This window comes from Heliconius melpomene, chromosome 2 (genome assembly GCF_056956725.1).
Source record: "Heliconius melpomene rosina isolate 202511_hmr_F chromosome 2, ASM5695672v1, whole genome shotgun sequence".
NCBI lineage: Eukaryota > Metazoa > Arthropoda > Insecta > Lepidoptera > Nymphalidae > Heliconius > Heliconius melpomene.
Window position 1 is genome coordinate 4,522,671 of NC_140390.1, and position 18,752 is coordinate 4,541,422.

The 18,752-nt window shown below is 32.3% G+C and overlaps 2 protein-coding genes and 1 pseudogene across 3 annotated transcripts; 2 read left to right on the forward strand and 1 right to left on the reverse strand.

Annotated features, from left to right (window-relative positions):
* Nucleotides 1-1,242: 1,242 nt before the first annotated feature.
* LOC146540480 (peptidoglycan-recognition protein LB-like) lies at nt 1,243-6,029 on the forward strand. The gene is made up of 5 exons (XM_085202084.1): nt 1,243-1,398; nt 1,931-2,017; nt 2,456-2,663; nt 4,619-4,737; nt 5,529-6,029. Exons 2-5 carry the CDS (start codon nt 1,933-1,935, stop codon nt 5,711-5,713), a joined length of 597 nt encoding a protein of 198 aa, XP_085058210.1. The 5' UTR covers nt 1,243-1,398; nt 1,931-1,932; the 3' UTR covers nt 5,714-6,029.
* Nucleotides 6,030-7,830: 1,801 nt separating this feature from the next.
* On the reverse strand, nt 7,831-9,494 carry LOC146540481 (uncharacterized; annotated as a pseudogene). The gene has a single exon (XR_014879159.1). The product of XR_014879159.1 is annotated as an uncharacterized LOC146540481 (transcript).
* A 1,261-nt stretch (nt 9,495-10,755) lies between these two features.
* Nucleotides 10,756-14,177, forward strand: LOC146540482 (peptidoglycan-recognition protein LB-like). The gene is made up of 4 exons (XM_085200332.1): nt 10,756-10,914; nt 11,535-11,745; nt 13,188-13,306; nt 13,869-14,177. The coding sequence occupies exons 1-4, from the start codon at nt 10,833-10,835 to the stop codon at nt 14,066-14,068; spliced, it is 612 nt and encodes a 203-aa protein (XP_085056458.1). The 5' UTR covers nt 10,756-10,832; the 3' UTR covers nt 14,069-14,177.
* The last annotated feature ends 4,575 nt before the right edge of the window (nt 14,178-18,752 follow it).

Genomic DNA, 18,752 nt, shown 5'->3' on the forward strand with positions numbered 1-18,752 from the left:
TTTTCACATTATCTTAAGTGCTTTGTACACATACATTACATGAATAATCCAGTAGTAAAAGCGGGCGAAGCCGCAAGAGGGTCGCTAGTTATTAAATATTTCACATTTTAAAACTCATTTTGTCGATAAATTATATTAAAAGAAAATTCTCATACTTATCTAATTAAACACTTTAATTAATCTAGCATATCTTAGATATTTACTTTCAGTTGATTGGTTTCCTTTTCAGATTATTTTTAACCGACTTCTGTAAAAGGAGGAGGTTCTCTATTACTGTTCTTTTTTGTACTCGACTGTTTTTTTATGTTTGTTACTTTAGAACTTCCTACTTGACTTTTGATTATTCTTTTTAGTGTGTTTAGTGTTTAGCTTTTAAGTTAAATTGGAACTCTTATAAGATCACTTCTTGTCAGTCTGTCTGTTTGTCTGTCAAGAGCCTTTATCTCAAGAACGCTTGCAGATATCGATTAAAATTTGAAAAAATCAACGGCTCCATGATTTCCTGAAAAAAAAAGTATTAATTTCTACATTAACTTAAAAAAAGTTATGGCTGTTTATATAGCAAAAAACGCGTATTTCAACAGTATAAAGGGAATCAAAATTAATGGGGTTCTTCCATTTAACCTAGAATTATGAAATTTGGCACCTAGTATCTACTGGTAGTATTAATTCAGGAAAAAATCCAAAAACAAACTAAATAATTTTAAGGATTTTTTTAATACAATTCACTTAATTCTTCGTGTGAGCCTATTTCTAGCTAGAATAAAATTACGTGCGTACGTACAGTCGTAATATATAAAGTATATTAGTCTATTAGCAGTTTAATGTAATTTTTAATGTATTGCACCTTTAAAAAAAACATCAGTAATTGAAGATACTATTTTATATACAGCTTCACGTTGTAGCAGGGAAGGCAGAGGGAACCTAGTGTCGAGACACTCCGCTCCTCACTTTCCGCCGAATTCTGGAAGCATTGCGTACTCGACACCAAAACGATAATATTAAACATTTCGTTTACTTGAGTGGAAATCGAACCCAAAACCTGTCGCGCTTGTATATGACGGACATGAGTATACTATTACACAATAAATATTATAAGAGTTACAGAAGAAGCTTCCATTCTGAAATTGATAACATATATCAATTTCGATATCGGTAAAAGTGATTTCCCCTCGATTATACACTCGAAAACTCAACGATTATATTATCACGAATATTAACATATCTTTCCCGAATCTTTGTGAAGGCCCGATTACTTATCTAATATTACATATATATATTATTAGCATATATGTATAAAAACAAGCAGTTCAACGCCCATTAGTTGTAAAGTTACCAAAGTTAGCACATTATAAGTTTTAACCTTCCATATAAGTATTAAAACGTTGTTCTAATTGGGTGAGTTTATTTAATTTATATTATAATTTCGAATTAAATGAATGAAAAATTAAATAGATTTTCTTATTTTTTTAAGTAAAGAAAATTAATATTTTAATTTCTTTGCTCTGATGTTGAGGCAAATTGCGGCGTTGAAGTCCGCCAGTCAACACGCAATACCTCCAAAGGAAGCGGGGTGTCTTAGCACTTAGATCCCTCTGTCTATCCTATTGTGTGCGGGATAGAGCGTGAAGCTGATTTTTAGAAGTATAACGTAAAATCCTTTTTGTGTGGGCCTTAAGTATTAAATTATAGTTATTTTTTCTAATCTCACTATTATCTTTTATAAAAAATGAAATGCCGCCATTTTCATAAGTTTTTTTTCTATTCAACTAGTTTAGGTGACTATTTGTAAGGTCAATAGCAAAACCAGTTCAGTGGAAAATTTTGTATGATTAAAACAGAGTCGCGTTAGACATTTTGACTAACAAAATTTAATTATATATGTAGTTCATAATATATTTATTTGAAGATTTTTTCTTTTTATTTTAAGAAATGGGAAAAACTATACTATTTCTGCTATTGAGTGTTGTGGTCAGCGTTCTAAGTCTTCCGCCACCACGGATTGTTGGCAACAGCGGTAAGTTCTTTGTTTTATTTCTAAGAATATAATTAAATTTTAGATATTATAGTTAAGAAATAAAATTAGCAATAATAAGCTTTTTTATTACACTGTTAATATATGTAAGAAAATAGTGTTTTTTTTTGAGAAGATGAATTGTAAAGTTGTCATTTTAGCTATGCGCCCAATCCATCATTATTATATACGAGTATGTATCTATATTTAACGAGTTTAAACTTTAAAAGCGTAACTTTAGAACTTTTTCATTTTAGTAGCAATATTATTTTTAATTTATTCTTTTAAAAATATGTGTGTTTCTTTAAATATGACTGATCGTGGATTCAATCCCCAATCGAAGATGTTAAATATTTCATTTTTCTCTGCCTACTCTGCTATGTGCGGAACACAGCGTAAAGCTGTATAGCAAAAATATAATATTTGAATACAAATTCACAGACAACGACTTCAAACTAGTCTCACGAGAAGAATGGGGGGCGTCACCACCAAAAGGACACTCAGAATTGAGAACACCAGTGCCATACGTGGTCATCCATCACACGTACAGACCAGCAGCTTGTCAAAACAAGGTGGAGTGCATTATGGCGATGCGGTCTATGCAAAACACCCACCAGAATAGCAATGGGTGGTCTGATATAGGCTACAAGTAAATAATTTATTTATATTACTTTAATTCTATGAATATTATAAATGTGAAAGTTTTGTAAGAGTGGATGTTTGTTCCAATTTTATGCGGAAACTACTAAACGCATTAAGATGAAATCTTACTGTAATATACAGCAGGGTAGGCAGAGGGAACCTAGTGAAAAGACACTCCGTTCCCCACTTTCCGACGAATTCTGGAGGCGCTTTAGGCAAAGTTGGTAATGAGGCCATTACCAGAGCGAAGAAATGGAAATATAAACGTAAATAAATATTGTATTCGCGTTACGTGCCGCTGCGCCACGACCTCTACGTTATAAAGTTGTTATTATTTTTATAATGGGATAAATAGGAAGGCATCTATCCTCAAAACAACAGTTCTACTAAAAGTTAAAATTCTGGAAAATCTATAATTGATAAGTAAAAAAGCGATTAATAGTTCAACATAAAGAATTAAACTAACTAAATTCAAAGAAATTCTTCATATAGAATAAATATGTTTAACATTGTTTACCCTATACATTTTCATATATAAATATAAAAACAACTGCCCTAAAATCAACATTTTCACAGCAAGGAAATAATGTTTTCAATAAAGATGAATATCTGTAAGATTATTAAAAAGTAATTTATATTTACTGATATGAATAATTGATAAACGATCGTCATCTATAAGATTTCGGAGAACATTTACTCTGCTATCAAACATTGATTGTATATTAAGCAAAGTTTTACAATAATATCAAATAAAATCACGCTTCACGCTATATCCCGGACAGAGCAGGGTAGGCAGAGGGAACCTAGTGTTAAGGCACTCCGTTCGTCAATTTCCGCCAAAATTTTCGAGGCATTCCGTGTTGAGTGGCGGTGCATTGGAACCAGTGCGAAAATATAAATGAATTAAGTATAACTCATTCCTCCAGGTGGGGATTGAACCCACTACCACGTTACAGTCCCACACTTGTGCTCCTGCGGTACCCCCTCGGTTTGTTTTAATATTTTGAAAACAAAATGATTAGCATCGGCAGTGCGATGTCCGATAGATTTTACAATATGAGCTAAGATATCAATTTAATCGATATAATTTGATAAAAGATAAAAATTGATGAAGGTTAGATAAATTAATACACGAACTTACTCACGCAATATTTATTTAATTATACAGGGTGGAATTGTCAGCACCACTTTAAATGAAACCACAGTTTTTACTACTCTATAGAAGCCTAATATAATTCGGAAAAAAAATAATTCCCAAAAATGAAAAAGTTATTTTTTCAAACAAAATAAATAATAAAATTATCGTTTTAAAATAAAACGCCATTTGTAAAGTATAACATAGGCACGCACACACTTACCTGTCAAATCGGAAACGTCGCACACGTATGTGTGCGTCACACGAAATACAGGTATGGATAAAAATCGTGAAATGAAAAAAAAATCCTGCGTGCAAACTGTTGAGGTACCTTGATTAATTTCTTAGGTGTGGGTTTGAAATATATTACCCTATATGCTGTTTCAATAAAAGAAGCGCTGCCTCTTCCACCCTGTATATAATTAATTAACTAAAAAGTAATATTCGGAAAAGATTTTAGGAATTTTGTAAGCTATATATTACTGATATATTGGTGATAGTTTCAATAAAAACAATATAATTATTTATAATCAATTTACTATAATTAAATAAGCATGAAAGCTCATAAAACCAATTATTTTTAAATATAATGTTTCAAAATCTGTGTTCGATTCCCACTCGGAGGAATGTGTTGTGTATCAAGACAAAAGCGTGACTTTGAGGTCCGCCACTCAACACGCCATGCCTGAAAAATTCGGCGAAAAGTGATGAACGGAGTATCTTTACACTAGGTTCTGTTCTTCGAAGCTGGAAAATTAGTCACTTTTTATAATATTGGGCACATTAGATAAAATTATAATTTTAATTTAATTTAATTTGTATTTCAGTTTTGCAGTAGGCAGCGACGGTGACGCCTACGAGGGGCGAGGGTGGAAATACATCGGTGCTCATGCTTACGGAGTTAATTCAAACAGTATAGGCATCGTGCTCATCGGCGATTGGGTTTGTAAGTATTTAACAATTATATGTTGAATGGCGGATCTAAACTCCGCGTTTTACCCTGTAACCAGAGCGACACGACGCGCGACGTGACAACCGTCGGGTTACAGTCATACTCTCAGATTGACTTGGTCGAGACTCTTTTTCCCAAGAACAAGTAGAGTTTTTGGGAAAAAGAATCTTCAATAATGAATGGTTAATGTCAAATTTACCCTCGTGGGTTACGTTTTACAATTGTGTACACTGAGGTAGTAGTCCACGAGACACATTTTCAACGGCAAATATTTTTATAAAATTAACTTATGCAGATATTTTATTTATATTCATTAGAGCTCTAGTGTATTTTTTAATGTTCATTTAGAATATTCACAACTACAGTTTCTTGGAGCAGAAAAAAGTCTTAGTTTAAAAACATATCAAATGAATGACTTAAATACTTAACGCTATATAATTATTTTCCCATTAGACCTCCGAGTGGTTCAAAGTCCAAGCATTCGAAGAATAATGTAAAGGGAAAAAACCCATAATGAGTTGAATAACCGCTGTTAATAGCCGTATATTACGCCATACTTTTCGGAAACTGTTAATATCTATTTCTTACAAATGAATCAATGAATTCGTTTCTTTTATGAAATGCTTGAAATTAAAATTTAAAATTACATTCTTAACAACAGCTCCGTTCCCCATTTTCCGCCGAATTCTGGAGGTATTGGATGTTGAATGGCGGAATTCAACACCGCGTTTTGCCTTGTGGAGCGAAGAATTCGTACGTCCTGCAAGCTAATATTTATGTTACAGCGGCTGTACCACCAGCTGTTCAATTGGAGACCACCAAAAAGTTGATTGCGAGAGGAGTGAAGCTGGGTTACGTCAGTCCAGAGTACAAACTGGTCGGGCATCGTCAAGTAACCGCTACCGAGTGTCCCGGAACCGCATTGTTCAATGAAATTTCTACATGGGACAGATTTACAAACGAATTGTAAACAAAGTTATTACAAAGAAGTGACGACACATTTTTAATATAAATTCTGGAACTATATATCGATTTTTTTTTAACAAATTTATATGGCGATTGCTTAAATAAGAAGTTAGCATATAATTAATACAAATTATATCTGGCCAATTTAAGTATATTCATATACAATGAGAAAATTATAATTACTATCAAATTTACGTTTAACATGTCTACACTTAAATTTCAAAAACTACTTCTTAATAAAAAAATGTTTTAGTTTTGATTATTTCTGACATAATTGTAAATAAATTAAAATATTGTAAATAAATTAAATTATTATTCTATAGTATGTTTTAATTGAAATCCTTATTTATCTGACATAAAGGTGACGAGTATTGTCTCGTCGGAGTCGTATTGTGTCGAGTATTGTCTCGAGAATCGTAAGAGGGTAGATGTCTGTACTTGGAAGATATTTAAAAAAAATGTTATTGGGAACCTTTATAAACGTAATAGAACCCAAAACAATGATTTTTAAAATTTTTATCTGTTTGTCTGTGCGTTTGTTATCGCTTATCTCAGAATTGGCTTAACCGATTTAGATGCAGTTTTCACTATTGAATTCTGGCAATCTTCCGAAAACATCTAGAGTTTATTTTATTACAACCGGTTCATAAAAAAAGTTATGTCAAATATTTAGTTCGACAAACGTTCCTTAAATTGACACAGAACCCTCCATGAGCGAGTCGGACTTGCGCTTGGTCGGTTTTGTTTTAAATACACTAAAATAAACATTTGTATATTTCAAGCGGGCATAGCCGCACGGGCCTCTAGTTAATAATAATTCCTGGGCATTGTGCAAAATGGCCCATTTGTTACTTGTTTCATAACATCTACATATAATGCGCATTTAATGGCATTTCTTTCTTATGATAACCTTTTAAACGATCGAGCTTATGTAGATAAGGTATATTGATTGTTATCGAAATTGTCTAGTCTTATTCATATTATAATTTTATTTAAAAGAAAACATAAGTAATAAAGTAAATACCATTAAATTAATATTTCCATTTCTCCGCTCTGGTGTCGAGGCAAAGCGCGGCGTTGAGTTCCGCTAGTCAACACGCAATGCCTCCAGAATCCAGAAAGTGGGGAACGGAGTATCTTAACATTATATTCCCTCTACCTATCCTGCTCTGTGCGGGATACAGCGTGAAGCTGATTTTTCTTTACATAAATAATCTACATTAAACAATATACATTTTATAATTGGATTAGAATCCACATAACACTTTCAAAACAAACTGGGACAATTAAATATTTATTATTCAGGCATTCCCCCCCGGATTCTCCCCCGAATTGAAAACAATGTCATCAGAATAGGCAAATTTAATATTACGTCAACTTGTTTACTACAAAAGTATAATAATATCAACATGTGCCTGATAAAAAGATAACAATGACTCACAAAATAATTGACGTCAAATCACTATTATTTTAAGGTTAAATTGTTAGTTTAGATGAAATAGTTTCCCCGCAGGGGGCGCCCTTACAGTCGTCGACTTCCTCACAGGCACCCTTGGCTCTCTTTACGGAGACTCTTGCCTCTCTTGCACCCATCCCCCCTTCTCCCCCAGTGTCGCTGTAAAAACCAATAGGGCTAAGCATTAACCTTATGATCCATACAAAAAAAAACATCAAAATAGACTCATTATATTCATCTTACTTGTACGAATAATAAATAAAATTCATAGAAAACAAACACAGAATGCGTGTATGGATAATTCTGTATCTTTTTTATTTATAGAGAAAAAATAGAATGCAATAGAAAAATTGCTAAATAAAAGGATGTTAATAAAAATAAAATTTACTCATTTTTTATACTTATTACATTCCCCTACATAGAATACATAATAATCCTAAAGTAAAGAAAACACAAGGAGAAATAAATATTAATATTACGCCTACCAATTGACGCGAAAAGCTTTAACACTATTCCTACCGACACTTCACGTATACCTATTCCTACCGCGGCTGGTCAAATGACCGGTCTTGCACATCATATATTTTTCAATATTGAATGCAACCAATAGCCAGCTTACCAGTATAAAAATATATTTTCTTTTATTCAAGAGTACATAATTTACATTTTATTCTTTTTCGTCGCATTTTTTACAAATGGGCTTCTCAACTGTACATTTTCCGCATACGTACTTTTTACATTTTAGACAGATTTTGTTCGTCTTATTATCTTTACAATACCTTATCTGACATGTTTTCCGTTCACGAGAACCTGTACTTGTACTTGCGATGGGTATTGATTGATTTTTTTTGCCGAGTTCTTGTTTGATTCGATGGCAAGTTCTTCTGCCAATTGAAATAGAAATTACTGTCTTGTAATTTCTCCTCCCGTAGTTTCTTTATATAACACCCATGAATTTATCCCGGCTAAACCCAAGATATTAAAAAATACTTGCAAAGGCCATCTCCGAGATTTAGATTTTACCGAATAATTTCTGGCCATTTGGTCGGTCACATCTACGCCAAACTTGGTGCTATTATATAATTGAATTGTCTCTGGTGTTCGGGTGTCATTTTTTTCATTTTGTACGGAGTTGTGAATTGAACTAAGAATTAGAACTTTCTTTTTTGGTTTGGCTTTGTAAACTGTCAACATACAATTATTTGAGCGATAGAGTTGGGTTGAAAAAAGTGCCATGTCGTCATTTTTCAGTTTTGCCAGTCTTGGTAGCTCTTTTCTATTTGCTCTAATTGTCCCAACAATCGTAGTTTTTTTTGTTAAAAGTTTTGTTGCTAAAGGTAGGCTTGTAAAAAAGTTGTCCGTAGTTATATTTCTTCCGCATCTATATTCTTAGCCTCATATGCGCCGCGTGCATACAGAATTGCAAAAAATGCATATAACTTTGCAGTAGACAGTTCCCATTTATATCCCAACACTCTAAATGCCTCTGCCTCTGTGCACTTTCTTATAAGTTCGATTATATTCTTATCAATTATCACAGAAAATGCCGTCCTAACTTCGCCTTCCATAATATTACGTTTACTGTACCCAGTCGGGCCTGATTTTTCCGTAAAAATATTATGACCAGATAGATGCTCTTCCAGGATTAGACCCTATTTTTACTTCCTGCCAAACAGTTCCGTCTATCGCAATTTCGCTTACTTCTTCCTCATTCTCACTATCGGAACTAACTAAAAATCTCCTTCTCTTTCGTCGTCTACGTACGTTCGAAATATTCTCTTCGTTCTCACTGGTGTTCGAAACTGTTTCAAGTGGATCATAATTTTCCGTATTGTCATTTTCCATATCCAGAGTTTCCTGATCATCTTCAGAATATTCTGCATCGATATCATTTATTCTCTCTAATAATACATGCGCACTCTTCAATTGTCTTGACATTTTTGGGACAAATATTCTACAAAAAATAAAAACTTAAATATCAAAATTTTAATCAAAATAGATAAAAAAAGAATAAAAGATAAAATGTAAAACTTACTGCGACGTATTGTTAGTCTTGTTCACTATTTTGAAAATGGCGCTTATAGAGAGAAACTATTTAAAAAATGTATAAATCGTACTACCGGTCAAATGACCGGTCGTGGTAGGTAAGACAGACTACAAATTTTTCTCGGAAAATAAACAATAAAAAAAAAAGTGAATATTGAAAAATATATCATACATATATATGAGGAAAAGTGGTAAAGTTTAAAGGCGATTCACATACGTTGAATGTAGGAAATTCCAATTGAAAATTTAAAAACGGTCATTTGACCGGTCCTGGTAGGAATAGTGTTAAGGAAAGCTAATATCGTATTATAGTACCTACTAACATATACTCGTATATGTATTTTGTAAGGTTCTTCCCCGAGCTAGCTTATAATCCTTACTTACAAATGTAAGCATAAAAAAATACCCTATTTATTCGATTAATTGATAAAAATAATTAATCACAATTACTGTTGTTATTTCATTGATAAAATCTAGTAAACGCCTTTCAAAGTTGTGGCCAACTGAAGGAGAGTATGTATTTCGATAACAAATATACCGTTCATACACAAAAGTCAAAGAAATATCTATTAATAGCTAGGATTTATATAAAAAATGCATTTATAGCTACTAATTTGTTACTATAGAAATCTAGAGATATCAAGAATGTCCCAATAAACAATCTGCTCGACGGCCGCAAGCCGAGGTTCGAGTCCCGTAGGGGGCGCCCTTACAGTCGTCGACTTCCTCACAGGCAGCTTAGTGCTTGCATTTCTTCAGGGACAGAGTACCCTCTTCCCTACGCAACAGGTGTCGCTGTAAAAGCCAATAGGGCTAACAGCTTTAACCTCATGTTCGAAAAAAAAAATGAAGAATATGTATTTTACATAAACAATTGCAATTTCAAGCTACTTTTAAGGCCTTCACAACTCGTACACTATTTATTCTACATGCATGAAAAATCTACATAAAGTATATTAAATTTGAACAATTTTAATTTCCAACTCAAACGGTTATTGTTATATTAACCTTTAAAAATTGCAATTTTCCGAGTAACTCAGTCGCGAAAATAAGGCATGACATCCTTTAAGTTTTCCGGTAATTTAGCAATAGACTCCACAATTTTAATTTAATTACCCAGTTTAAAAAAAATATAAACCACCGTTATCAATTAACATTTAAAAAAATTAAATGCTACGCAAACGTACAATGGCGTGGGGCTAAGTGGGCGCGCACAATGGCCAAGTAGTTAAAGGGGCCTTGTGAGGTCTCTTTAAATGCGATGTTCCCAGTTCCCAAAAAAAATCCTAAAAAACTTAACCTAAAAACCTAAAATTTACAAACCTTTAAAATTTATAGATTTCTAATATAGTTAATTAGACTATAAATACTATATAAAAACTACATAATTCACTTAGTTTATTACAAAAAATAATTAATAATTAATATAAACACGTGTTTTTCTATATATATATATATATATATATATATTTGTATATGTATGTATGTATTTGTTTCATGGGAAAGTACCGTACAAACGATATGAACATATAAAGGTTGGATAAGTAATTCTGAACGCAGTCGGTTGAATGAGGAATAAATAAGCGTTTCATATTATTTATGTAAAATACTTTTGTTCATAATGTACGCTTCAAGTATGTACACGTGTAAAGCGATATTTGTTTTAAATATTTTTTTAATAGTACGCGGCCACCCTGTGAATGGTAAGTTTTTTATTGGTTTTTGTATTTTTTTTTACAATTTTAATATCTTTTTTTAAGTTCACGCTGTGAACATAGGAGGGTAGGCAGAGGGAACTTGGAGAGCAAGTGTTAAGACACTCCTTCCTCATTAAGACATTTTTGTTCCCAACTTTCCAAGTTCTGTCAGTATTGCGTATTGAGTGGCGGAACTCAATGTCGTAAACTTTGTAAACATAATAAATAATATATTTTAATTATATTTTAATAGATACTTTATTTTCCTGTTGATGACCAGAATTGCCACAAGCTTGCGCCTGTAAACGCGACAGGTAGAGGATTCGATTCCCACTTAAGGAAATTAAATATTTTCATTTTCTTCGCTCTGGTAACGACAAAGACAAAGCACTCCGTTGAGTTTTGCCACTCAACGCGCAATACCTTCAGAATTCGGCGGAAACTCAGGAACACAAATGTTTTAATGGGAACGGAGTGTCTGTGTCGTTACCCTCTACCTACCCTGCTATGTACCTACTTGTGGGATACAGCATGAAGCTATAAAAACTAATATTTTCATTATTATTGCTTGTATGTATTACTTATGGTATATGGTATACATAGAGCTAAAAATAAGTCTTTTTCAGAAAAACACAAATCCTATACATTATACACAAGAGAGGACTGGGGTGCTGCCCCACCAACGGATGTCGAACCCATTAAGACACCAGTGCCATATGTTATAATCCACCACACCTACATACCAGGTGCATGCAATACAACTGCACAATGTAAAACTACTATGAAATCGATGCAAGACTATCATATCAGTTTGGACTGGGGTGATATAGGATATCAGTGAGTTTTATAATATACTAGCGGCCCGCCCGCGGCTTCGCCTGCGTTGAACTACGTTATTATTAATTTCGTCCTATAAGTGACGTCCATGCAAAATTTGAGACTCCTAGCATTTGTAGTAACGAACTTTCAACCCCAAAAACAGCCCCTTAGAAGTCGAATATTACAAATTCCCGTCTTAGCGAGCACCTACGTCCTATAAGTAACTCCTATGCAAAATTTCAGATTCCTAGCACATGAAGTTTCTGAGAATTCGTGATGAGTGAGTGACCTTTCAATTTTATACAGGTTGGAAGAGGCAGCGCTTCTTTTATTGAAACTGCATATATTTTAAACCCACACCTAAGAAATTAATCAAGGTACCTCAACAGTTTGGACGTAGGATTTTTTTTTCATTTCACGATTTTTATCCATACCTGTATTTCGTGTGACGCACACATAAGTGTACGACGTTGCCGCTTTGACAGGTAAGTGTGTGCGTGCCTATGTTATACTTTACAAATGGCGTTTTATTTTAAAACGATAATTTTATTATTTATTTTGTTTGAAAAAATAACTTTTTCATTTTTAGGAATTATTTTTTTCCGAATTATATTAGGCTTTTATAGAGTAGTTAAAACTGTGGTTTCATTTAAAGTAGTGCTGACAATTCCACCCTGTATATATAAATTATTGAAAAAAATTATAAAACTAAAAATAAAAGCCATTTTTAGCGCACAGGCGGTGAGCCTAGAGTATTACTGGGCACGAGAGGTTGTGGGTTCGATTCCCAGTCGAAGAAATTAAAGAGGATATATGTTTTGTATTGTGTGTGTGGGATACTGATTCATTTTGCGTAGTGAGAAGCTGAAATATAATTGGGGTCCACATTTTTTCATTGAAATTTTGGTAATTTATTAATGAAATTTTAAAAGTAATTGTTTAAAGATATTTCTAACGTTATCGGTAGGTACATAAGGTGCATTAGGTACATTTTCTTTGTTTAAATAAAGATAACGTCGATAAATAAAGTCTTTATGTGAAAATATTATTACAAATTTATAATATTATTAAATATTACAAGTTATAATAGAAACAGTATTAATTTATAAATTGTACATAAACTGTACCTAATTACGTATGCATATAATTAAATATTTAATTTAATCGTGTAATTCAAACATAAATATACAATTAGTTTAAGATTTTTAATTATTGTTATTTTAGGAGACGATTTTTAATTAATATAATGTATTTTTAGGGGCTTATTAAATATAGGTATTAAAAATTAAATTGCCCGTATTATATACTGCAATATTTATCTTATATATTCGTAATCAAACGCGGCTTACTTATACTTCTTTTTATATTATAGCCAAAGAATTATATTTTATTTTTAGATATTATTTTTTTATAATAACTACTATTAATTATAAATAAATAACATAACACGTTTCTTATAGTTTCTGCGTGGGAAGCGAGGGCGGAGTTTACGAAGGAAGAGGCTGGCGCACGTTAGGCATACACGCCGGGCCCGCGAATAGAGTCAGCATAGGAATATGCCTCATTGGAGATTGGAGAGGTTATATTTATATAGATATTTAAATATTCATATTATATTTACTTATATTATGAAATAATTTATTAATAGTGATTTACGTACAGTGATATTTTTGATATTTATTAGACATTTATTTAAAACAATATTAAGTAATACATGCCTTATAAAATATAACATTTAATTATAATTATAAAACCTCTTAAATGCATTCGTATATAATATATTAAATGGTTTTATTAGTTATGTGCAACTTTGACACCGGTCGTGGTGCTAGGGCACACCTGTGTCAGCAAACGCTACAGGTTGTGGGTTCGATTCCCACTCGAGGAAAAGAAACGTTAAATATTTTTATTTCTTCGTTCTGGTGGCGTTGAGTTCGACCACTTAACACGCAATGCTTCTAAAAAACGGCGGAATGTATAGAACGGAAGTATTTTAACGAATTGTTTTAACGTTAGGTTCCCAGGTTTCTTCTGCCTAACGCAGGGTACTCAGAAGAAACGGGATACATATGCGTGATACAGCGGGAACCTAAAAAAAGGGGTAACGAAACTCAAATTAAATATATTTTTGTTAATTACAGTTGAAGAACCACCACACAAAATGCTGTATGCGACTAAAGCCCTCATCGCCGATGGTGTACGTAAAGGCGTCCTTAGTTCTGATTATAAATTAAAGGGACACAGTCAGGTCATGGCTACGGAGTGTCCCGGCACTGCACTAATGAATATTATTTCCAAATGGGATCATTTTTCAGAAGGCCAAGGACTTACAAAAGCATGAAAAAGATTTTCCTCGCAATAAATATGACGAGGCTAATATAAATGTTGTAAATATGTATATAAGTACATTAATATTAATTTATTATACAATAAATAAATATTTAAAGAAATATGGTTTCATTTAAAATCTTTATAATATATTTTTTGTGTTCTTAAAAAAACATTTTAAATAAATTAATTTAGTAAATCGTGATGGTAATATATTAGCAACAATAAATCATTAGTTTTATTTGAGGCAAAGTGCTGTTTTTGCGTAATTGCTATTGAACTTATAATTAATAAGTTTTGAGAAAAGGTTGTGATTGTAATGCGACTTTTGTGGGTTCGATCACCATTCGAGGGAATGAATAACTTCCAAAATTTAAAATATCAGTAAAAAAAATTCTGACAAGTAAAGCTTATTACACTGTTCAAGAATACTTAGAGGACAAACATGTATGGAATTAATGTCTATTGAATGTAATGCAGGATAGCTGCCAACTAATTTAATAGATTGTGGTTGTACCATTGATTTTGAAAAGAGCAACTGTTGAGTTTCTTGCCGGCTCTTCTCAGCGGAACTGCCTTCCGAACCGGTGGTAGCTTTTTGTTCATATGTTCATTCGACGATTCAAAAGTGCTTATTATAAGTTTATTTGAATAAAGAATATTTTGAATTTGAATTTGAATTTGAATGACTTAACACTAGGTTCCCCCTGCGTACCATGCCTGGGTACAGGGTGAAGCAGATTTTGTTTTTAAAATAATTAATGAGTGTTAATCCATAACTAAACTGATTTCTTCACTGAATATAAATGTTAAACAGTTTATGGGACATGATATGAAAAAGTCCTTGACATTCCATATATATACCTATGTAAATACGAACAAGCGAAATCTTAATAATATAAATCTAAAATAAATAAAAGGGATATGTTAAAACTAAAAATATTATTTAATACTAAAATGCTATTCGTTTGTATTCTAAATTTGTACAAAAACTTAACACTTTTAAAACAATACTAATAAGTTTTTTTTTTTTTTTTATGGTAAAAGGACAAGGCAAACGAGCGTTAGGGTCACCTGTAGGTGATCACCGCCGCCCACGACCCCGTGCAGCACCAGAGGAGTTACAGGTGCGTTGCCGGCCTTTGAGGTGGAGATAGACGCGCTTTTTAAAGGTACCCATATCGTACCAACCTGGAAACACTGCCGCGGGTAGACCGTTCCACAGTTCGGAGGCCTAAAAAACCCATTATACTATTAAGAAATATTAACAGTCATCAATTAAATATAAGAGACCGCAGTGGCGCAGCGGCACAAGGGTATGACTGTAACGCGACGGTTGTGGGTTCGATCCCCACTCGAGGAAGTGAAAAATGTCTATTTACGTTTATATTTCTATATTTCCTCCAGAATTCGACAGATTTTTCAGTTCCCTGTTGTGTGCGGGATTTTTTTAAATAAAATATCCTGTATTTGCCTACCAATAACATAAAAGTTTATTTTATTTTATCTCATGTTCAGACGTTTATTTGTAACAGAATTGGAATGAAAAAAGGAATACGTTTATTACCGAACATTTGTTTTCTTTAAATATACTAGTATATTAAAAACACACTTAGAATTAACACATACCTATTATAAATATTCAGTAGTTCATTTAAAATTCTAAATAAAATATTACTTTTACATTACCAATAAGCAACAGACTAAATAAAAATATATAACAATAAATTATTACTACAATCTTTCAAATTCCTTTTTTATAAGCTTCACGCTGTATCCCTCATATAGAAGGGTGGACAGTTCGTTACAGAAATACTATTAAAAATATTAATAAATAATAATTCATTCTCTCGTGTGGGAATTTTTACACCTAATTTTTCAAGACATTGCGTTCAGTTCAATCGCGGAACCCAACGCCGCGCTTTTGGCTTGAGCCAGTGCTAGGAAGTGAAAATATTAATAAATAATAATTCATTACCGAAGTGAAGATCGAACCCATAACCGTCGCGTTATAGTCACACCATTGTGCACTGCGCCACATCGACGTCAAATTCGTTTTTAACTGCATAAAATCGCATTCAACAATTCTGCTTGAACTATAAGAATATTTTCGCGTCGGTCATACTCATACTATGCCGCCCGAAAGCTAGTTCATTTCAAATCAGTGACATCTCCTTAATTATTTATTAGAATGTTATACAATAAACTATAATTTCAATCTAGATAAAATGCTAAAAGTGACTCTTATATTTATTTTCATAAGGATGAATATCAAAATGACGCGGTAACCGTCGCGTGGCGACGCGACGGTTGTTATTAACATGGCAGAATAAATTGCATGTCAAATTAGAAATAAGTATTTTAATTTATTAGTATATATGTGTAATGTAAAGTTATATAGCCTATAGCACTTCTGAAGAATGCAGCTTTCATACAAAACAAAAACATAGTAAATCAGACCAGTAGATCCAGAAATCTTAGCGTTCAAACAAACAAACAAACTCTTCCGCTTTATTATATTAGTATAGATAATAAATTAAAAGCCCACATAATTTTATTTATATTCAAGTACATATATTAAGAAATACAAATATTTTCCTTGTATTATTTATATTTGTGAAACATTTGCTACGTATTACTTCAAGTTAACGTAAAATATTAGATAAAGGGCCCTCTTCCCTCTGATTAGATAAAATAACCATTTGTCATAGTCGATATGTGATATATCTTTATATTATGAGTAAAGTTACGTTACATATTTATCAAAAAACCCAGTCAAGTGCGAGTAAGATTTGTTCAAAGAGGGTTCCGTAACAATTTTAGGATTGTAGGTGAACGGAAAGTTTAATTCATTTTTTGTATGAAATGAACTTCAATGATACGTTTGTAATAATTTTTATGTGTAATATAAATATATATATTATTTTTTCCTTTATTTGTACAGCAAGTTCTTCTTGCCAAATTTCGTAACTGTAGGTCTACGGGAAATACCCTATACGTTGATCGTTATGAAATTAACTACATATATAAGTTTGTCACCTACAACTTTAAAGAGATATACTCTGGTATATACCCTTCTAAAAAAGTAGTACACTCCCATCAAATAGAAAAATTTAGAACTGCGCCAGTCCCACGAGACGAAGAAAGACGAAGAAGAAGAAGGGATGGCGAGGATGACGATATTACAAGATTAATCCGGAAAGCAACGAGAACAACCACAAAAGGTATTGTAGAGAACAATTCCAAGATGGCCATAAAGTCAGAAACGAAGCTGTCACACGACCTCCATCATGGCGGTAATGCTGTCCACGTTGCAATTTCCTTAACCGTAAAATAAACTCAAAATGTTAATCTTAAATTAAATTGTATAAGTCTTGTTATTGATTTTGTGTAATCTTTTTAGTAACGATAATAGAGTTAGTTGAGTTAATATTTAATTTCATTAGTATAGACAACCTAAACTGTCTAGTTCCGTTGCAGATATTTATAAATCTAGAAACTGTATTTTTATATTAATTCCTATAAATCTTCACTTTTCGGATTTTTTCCTTTCTATTGTAAGTTCTTAGTTCGTGCAAATTTTTTTAACTCTACGTCCATTGCTATGTAGGTGGAGATATTCTACTCTTATACTGAACTTAAAAACACATAGAAATAAGTGTGTTTTACAATAACACTTGTCATATGTCACTCTGTAAACGTCACAGCAAAAATAGCGTCAGCAAAAAAAATAGAACAAATAATAAATAAATAATACAATTTGAAATCCTTCGAGTTTGCCTTAAATCGACATTTAATGACTTTGATTTGTTTGCTCTTAAAACTCGAATCCAGAATTCAACGGGATGCCAACATAAAGAAATGCGCGAGTTTGGTCAGAAACAAACAGGTTTTGACGCCCACATAGAACCTTCTCGAAAGTTAATTAAAATTCTTAAATTGGATGATCTTTTTCAGTTACATACAATATAATAGACATATAGACAGATGGTAGTTTTGCCCTTATGCATTTAAAATATAAATAAATTAAAAAAAACAGTATTATTTATTTATTACTAATTTGTTATATTTTTTTTTGCTGATGCTATTTTTATTACAAAACAAGTCTGCCTGTTTCTTTATCCTCTAGAAAATAAAGAATATATTCTAGAGATCCTATCAAGTAAATAGGTTAAAATAAATAATTTTAATTTCGAATTTTGTATAAATAAAATATAAAATATTTATTTCTAGTAAATGTTATTTTTGTCCCATTAACCACTTAAACTTAAATACTATTGTATTTCAATGGAGTTAAACGTATACAACAATTACTACAGTAATGACAATTTAAATATATGTTTATAACAAATTACGATTACGATAAAATGTATGCAAATAAAGGTCCAAGTACAACGGAAGGTTTTTGTATGAATTATGCAAGATGTTTTTTTAGTACAATTGAGGTGAAAACCCTTTTATATAAATGTTTACAAAATTGGTCTTATCCCTAAAAAGTAAAAAAAAATGCTTCACGCTCTATCCCGCGGTCCAATGGAATTGGTAAGACTTGTTTCACTCATTACTCATTCTAAGAGCCCGGTAACTCTCACTCTACCGCCTTCCTTAATAATTGGGTTATTCAATACAAAAATATTTTTTGAAATTGAACCATCAGTGCCTGAGATTAACGCGTTCAACCAAACACGCTCTTTCAC

Bases quoted from the DNA above. Each gene is read 5' to 3' on its own strand.
- LOC146540480 (XM_085202084.1), top strand. From the start codon at position 1,933: ATGGGAAAAACTATACTATTTCTGCTATTGAGTGTTGTGGTCAGCGTT. The intron at 2,664-4,618 runs GTAAATAATTTA...TTTGTATTTCAG, and splicing joins TGGTCTGATATAGGCTACAA to TTTTGCAGTAGGCAGCGACG. The intron at 4,738-5,528 runs GTAAGTATTTAA...TTTATGTTACAG, and splicing joins GCTCATCGGCGATTGGGTTT to CGGCTGTACCACCAGCTGTT.
- LOC146540482 (XM_085200332.1), top strand. From the start codon at position 10,833: ATGTACGCTTCAAGTATGTACACGTGTAAAGCGATATTTGTTTTAAAT. The intron at 10,915-11,534 runs GTAAGTTTTTTA...AGTCTTTTTCAG, and splicing joins ACGCGGCCACCCTGTGAATG to AAAAACACAAATCCTATACA. The intron at 13,307-13,868 runs GTTATATTTATA...TGTTAATTACAG, and splicing joins CCTCATTGGAGATTGGAGAG to TTGAAGAACCACCACACAAA.